Source organism: Asterias rubens, chromosome 1 (genome assembly GCF_902459465.1).
Source record: "Asterias rubens chromosome 1, eAstRub1.3, whole genome shotgun sequence".
Lineage (NCBI taxonomy): Eukaryota > Metazoa > Echinodermata > Asteroidea > Forcipulatida > Asteriidae > Asterias > Asterias rubens.
Genome location: NC_047062.1, coordinates 11,000,872 through 11,007,321, shown reverse-complemented (window position 1 = coordinate 11,007,321; position 6,450 = coordinate 11,000,872). Strand labels below are relative to the sequence as shown.

Here is a 6,450-nt window from a genome sequence, read left to right as displayed (position 1 = left end):
ACAATGATCACCATCTCGCATTGCAATTGCATCAAGAGCTCCCCTCCTTGCATCTAGCTGCCTGACAAAATAGGAACCACGCCTTCCTCTTTTAAATTTCATCAGAATGGCAGTCAACACCATCACTCAAGATGACATCACTTCAAATTGTTCTTTGCCTGACCAGAGTACAAAAGTGAGATGGTATTTGGGAAAGTTTTTGGTTTATCTTGACATTTTGTTTGACCTGAGCTAGAGCCATAGGATTTTAAGAGCTATAGTATTAGGACCACCTACTTTTTGGTAATTTTTCCAAGACACCTAGGACAAGGAATATTTTTTCACTCGGCCTTGTTGGTGTATACAACAAGCCCCAACATATGTATGAAATGTGGGCAATTGAAAATATTGGTCATCAAAATATATCATTTTAATTTGTAGACATGTCTTCAAATTAAATTATCTTCCATCCAGTACACGCTATACTAATCCACCAATCAGATGCTCGAACCGGAGTGTGATACACCTGGATAAACCAAAACCTACTCCCATTTTTGTTTTATTGCACTCTGCATAATGTTTGTGAGTGTAAATGCATGGTCAGTGCAAAAAGTACATTCTAAACTTTGCGTGTGGATTGTTTCTTTATGAGGTTGACTTATTTTATAAAAACTAAATATGATGAGGCTGGAAGATATTCGGCCTCGTTGGATATGGGAAGCAGAAGCGCTATATTTTTCCGTATTCCACTTGCCCTTGTGCGATAGGTTATATTAATTATACCTTTTGAAGTGTTCAGTAAAAACTTGAGTGTGTTCCTTTCTCAATCCATGGATATCGTACTCCTACTGTTTTATGTGAATAAAGACACACATGCAATGGAGAATAGCTGAAGCTGTATAGACCTTATAATGCACATGACGTCATTTCAGTAGGGCGCCCTCACCTAGAGGTCAAAAGGAAGTTGTTCATTGGCCAATCCTGTGCGCCGCGTGTACAAGTCTGTGCATTTCGATTGTTTCATCACCGTTTTTCCACTAAGATGGCCGCTGGATGACGTCAATACATAAGGTGTATTAAAGGGACACTGTCCTCATATGATCAAAGCTGTGGCTGTACATGGAATTTCCAACTCTCATCACCCTGCTACTTTAAACTCTTAAATCAAATGATTAGAGAGCGCACGCAGGCATGTAGTAGTTTGGTAAGAGCTCATAATTCCATGCACAGCCATAGGCCTACTTTGATCCTGACAACATAGCCCCTATTTAATTCACACTCATTTTATATACCAATAGGAGACTTTCCAACGCTAGGCGGCAGCAGACATACCGGGTAAATTTCCATTGTTTACGTAGTTCTGAACATGCGCATAATTCTGAGAACAATGGATTTACCCGGTAAGTCTGCTGCCCTCTATCGTCCCAGAAAGTCTCCCATTGGAGAATGATGTTTTAAAGACTGCATGGAACTGGTTAGGTGCTGTAATCTAGTAACCTGCTATCCTCTATGACCCTCAGGAGGATCAAGGGTTATGTGGTTATCGCAACTATGAACCGATGGGTTCTTTAATAATAATAATAATAATAATAATAATAACAATAATAATAATAATAATAATAATAATAATAATAATAATAAAGACTTGTAATGCGCACATCCCACACTGCTGGGTGTTCAAGAGGCAGTAAGACCAAAAAGCGAAAAGTAAACAGACACAACAAAATTGGTCCTTGAAACCCTGTCTAATAAGATAAGTTTTGAGATGAGATTTGAATTTTGTGGTACAAAGACAAGATCTAAGATTAAGTGCTTCTTTGATGTTTTCAGCCATTAATTTCTTGTTCATTGACATTATTTTAAAATTTCTGCTTTTCTAAAGGACTTCATCATGCAGCAGACAATGATCCGAGTGAAAGACCCAAGAAAGTCCTTGGACTTTTACACACGTGTTCTGGGCATGAGGTAATAATCAAATCAACATAAACAGGACATTAATATAAAACGTCTTTAACAAGAGGATGTAAAGCGCTGGTAAAGGAAAGAAGAGAATGCCAGAAAGATGGGAGGGGCAGACTGGAGAGACTGACAAGTGGAATCTTCTGAACAAGATCTGTCTGACAGTTACTTTTGTTTCTCTCAACAGTCACTGACTAAAGCCCGGTTCATACTTCCTGCGAATGCGATACGAATGTTGACGTCACAAATTCACAACGAATAAATCGCAGCAGTTCAACTCACTTGCTGAACTCACTTGCGAATATCGGTGCGAAAAGAGGGTTGTGACGTCAAATTCACGTCAATTCGCTTCGCATTCACATTCGCAGGAAGTATGAACCGGGCTTGACAATATTGTAAATGCGTCGTTGGAATAATATTTCATATTACATCTTGCTGCAAACCAATTCACATTTTCTAGACAAGTACAGCAAATACCGATGATTAAATCTTGCTTTACAAGTTAAATAAAACTTGTCACGTTCAGTGCCTGTTTGCCTAAAATTTAAGGGGTTGTTCCAATATACATTTTCTTATTGCCATTTTATGTATGAGTTTAAAAGCACTGGACACATTAATTAATTGTCAAAGACCAGTATTCTCACCTGGTGTGTCCCAACATGCATAAAATAACAAACCTGTGAAAACTTGGACTCGATTGGTCATTGCAGTTGCAAGAAAACAATTAAAGAAAAAAGGTTTTGTCTCAGTGAGACGAAAATTATTTTAGCAGGTAATTTGTATTTTCGTGACATTGTTTTACTCATTGCTAAAAAACTACAGCACCTCAGCAAGTAATATTTTAAGGTAAGCTTTATCCTATCATTATGTTGAAATGGTGTAAGTTTAATGTAAATCTTTGGACATTGTCTGTTGTTTTACAAAAAGTACCCAAATCCTTTAATAGTTAAATGTATATTGAACTGTGGAGAATTTGTTTCCTTTCCAGGCTATTGAGGAACTTTGACTTTCCCGAGATGAAGTTCTCATTGTTCTTCATGGGTTATTGTAAGGAGGAGGACATGCCCAAAGATGAAGCTGAGAGGATCAAATGGACCTTCAGACAACCTGCTACAATTGAACTCACTTAGTAAGAAACCAAAATCTTAGGGTGGAGAAGGGATGCTTTCATAAAGCCTATAAGCACACAAAAACTTGCTAAGCACAGGAAAGTGTTGCTGAACACTTACCAGCTAGGTACAAGCACTGTGACTGTTGCATGAACGGCAAAATGTGTGTTTGTAACAGGCAGTGCTAACGACATCAAGTCTAGACATGAATTCAGCATTGCCCTTCAAAAAGGTTGAAAAGCAGAAGTAAAGAGACCTAAAATTGTTTCAAATGTGACTGAAGTTTTTTTCTTCTTTTTCTTCTTTATAACAGCAATTATGGAACAGACGCTGATGAAGATTTTAAAGGCTATCATAGTGGCAACAAAGATCCCAAAGGATTTGGTATGTTTTCCCCCTTTTCGTTCAATCATTAATGGTTTATTCTTAAGTTTAGAATCCCCTCATCCCCTGCAAACGTTTGGTTTTTGAAGTTTAATTTTAAATGAATAAAGTAAAATAATACAATAAAGAAATTGCTGATATTGACACACTTAGGGTTAGGTAACTCAGTTGGTAGAGCACTGGCTTGTAAATACAGAGGTCACAGGTTCACATACCACCTCATAAATTTGTCTTTATATTTGATATTTTAAATATACATTGGCATCCCCTTAAAATAATAAGGTGATCCCCTGGCTGCCGCTCCCCAGGTGGAATCGTAAACTTTGGTGTGATCCATGGCTAAATGGCAGTTACATTACAGGTTGTATGACTTCTAACAGGGCCAAATTTCATATAGCTGCTAAGCAAACAAACTTGCTTAGCATGAAAGTTCTTCCTTGATAAAAACAGGATTACGAAGCAAATTTCCATTTGTTGCATATTGCTTGTAACTGGTATTCAGCTGTTGTTTGCTTATCCTGAAAATTACGTGGACATTTGGTTGGTAATCATGTTTTTCATGCTAAGCAAATTGTTGTGCTTAGGAGCTCTATGAAATTGGGCCCAGGCACCCCAAAACAAAGATATTGAATTTGTTGTTCCAAAATTGGCTTCAAATCGTACACAGCTCTGAAGTTAAGTGATTATTAGAGTAATATCTTTACCTCTGGTTTGATTTTATTTTCAGGACATATTGGGATATCAGTTCCTGATGTAGAATCAGCCTGCAAGAGATTTGATGAGCTTGGAGTCAACTTCATAAAGAAACCCACTGATGGTAAATTAGTCTGCATTTTTATACATGCTTGATAGGAGAGATCCACATGGGACGTAACACAGACAGAATCAAGCAATTAGGTTGTAGTTTTATCATTTTGTTAGGGACCGAATGCCATGGTCCAAATCCCAAAAGGGAAGCAATTATCGACTGATTGTGTGGTGAAATATTTTTAACCTAGTTGTGACCTTCTATTTTTTCATCAGATTTTAATGTCACATTTTGATGTTATGTTGAAGACTAAACTCTTAAAGGAACACGTTGCCTTGGATCGGACGAGTTGGTCTTTGAAAAGGAAAGAAAGCCAATCATGTCTACATGTTTTTTCTTTCTTTTTGATTTATTACGAAGATGTATTGATTTAAATTACGTTAGTACACTATTGAACTTAATCAATTTATGAAACCTAATTTACCCATTACAGCTACCATGTAGGAGATATTAAAGGAACACGTTGCCTTGGATCGGACGAGTTGGTCTTTGAAAAGCGTTCTGTAACCGTTTGTTATTAAATCGATATGGTGAGAAAGATGTTGTAAAAGTAGAATGCAATGATCTACACAAATATTCCTCGAAATTGCATGGTTTTCTTATTACCTCGTCGACTAACACGGTCGGCCATTTATGGGAGTCAAATTTTTGAATCCCATAAATGGCGGACCGTGTTAGTTTGCGACATTAAATGAAAACCGTGCGAGTTTGAGTGATACTTGTGTGGATCATTATATTCTACTTTTAAAACATCATTCTAATCAAATGCATTTCATAACAATCAGTTAAAAACGCTTTTTATAGACCAACTCGTCCGATCCAAGGCAACATGTTCCTTTAAATTCTGTATTGTTTCCCCTTTTTATTGTAAATTGTTGCAATTCAGCATGTGGCTGTGTTGTGTTCTTACGTCGTCAATTAAGTCAATAACAGACAAGGAAACGGGTGTAACGTTGCATCAAATACTCAGGTTCTATTCACGTGGTTAAAAACAAGCAAAACAACATAGCTCTCGTACAACAAGATCTCGCATTAAACAATGACATCATATTCTATAAATAGATCACTGAGTCTGCATACACTACAGGCTGCTTATGAACATTTGGTAATAAACATTCTGTATATATAAAGTAATGAACTGAATATTGAAATGAAAATGACTTATTATATTTTGTTGTCTTTGAAGGAAAGATGAAGAATATTGCTTTCATTACCGACCCTGATGGCTACTGGATCGAGATCCTGTCTCCAAATGACATGGGAACTTTACTGAAGTAGGAACATCACCAGTACTGACTGAATCCTCGAAGAAGCTGATGAATGAAGTATCATCAGCTACTTCAATGAAGGTGCTAACTTTGACACGGGTTGACACCTTAGTGGTGCCAAGTAGAAGAAACTCCCCCTTGGTGGTCCCGAGCAGTTAAGTGCGCCGAACTTGAGTTCTGTTGGCTGAGTCATCAGGGTGTGGGTTCGAATCCCTGTCATGACACTTGTGTCCTTGAGCAATACACTTAACTATAATTGTTTCTCTGCACCCAGGAGTAAATGGGTACCTGTGAGGGCAGAGATGGTTCTTGTGGTTGATTTAGCTTTGGTGCGCTTATATACTTTGGTCGTCAGACTGATACTCCCCAGGGAGCTGAGATAGTTTCAAGAATGAAATACTGAGTGGCCCAGTGTCTAGAAGATAGTAATATCTGAAGCGCAATGGTCATTCTTTAGATTTGCACCATATAAGAGCCGATATCATTATTACTTAAAAATTAAAGCAATAATATCTAGGTCCATTCTAGAGCTTTTTACATCAGTGTATCAATGCACTTTACTTTGTGGTCTGGTTATCACCTAGCCAAATAACATTCCTGTAATCTTTCTCAACTCCCTGGGGTCTTTCTCAACTCCCTGAGGAGTATACAAACATAATATCAACAAACATAATTTTAACCGGATCTATCCTCGTAGGCACCCTTATCCTCCTGGGATGAGCAGAAGCAGTTATAAAAAAGCACCCTGCTCTGGGACAAAACTGTCACAACCAGGATTTGAACCCACATATCATGCCACCAAGGTTATTTTTAAAGTGTTAAAGTGCACAAAACCCACATAAGTCATTGTCTTCAGCAAGCCTTAATGGGAAGGTACACGTTTGGTAATTGTTAAAGACCACTCCAGTCTTCTCACTTGGTGTTTCCCAACATGAGCATAAAA

At 37.7% G+C, this 6,450-nt stretch overlaps 1 protein-coding gene across 1 annotated transcript; it reads left to right on the top strand.

Annotated features, from left to right (window-relative positions):
* The first annotated feature begins 6 nt into the window (after positions 1–6).
* Positions 7–6,450, top strand: LOC117301290 (lactoylglutathione lyase-like). Its single transcript, XM_033785181.1, has 6 exons — positions 7–175; positions 1,862–1,944; positions 2,927–3,067; positions 3,361–3,431; positions 4,159–4,248; positions 5,426–6,450. The coding sequence occupies exons 1-6, from the start codon at positions 107–109 to the stop codon at positions 5,515–5,517; spliced, it is 546 nt and encodes a 181-aa protein (XP_033641072.1). The 5' UTR covers positions 7–106; the 3' UTR covers positions 5,518–6,450.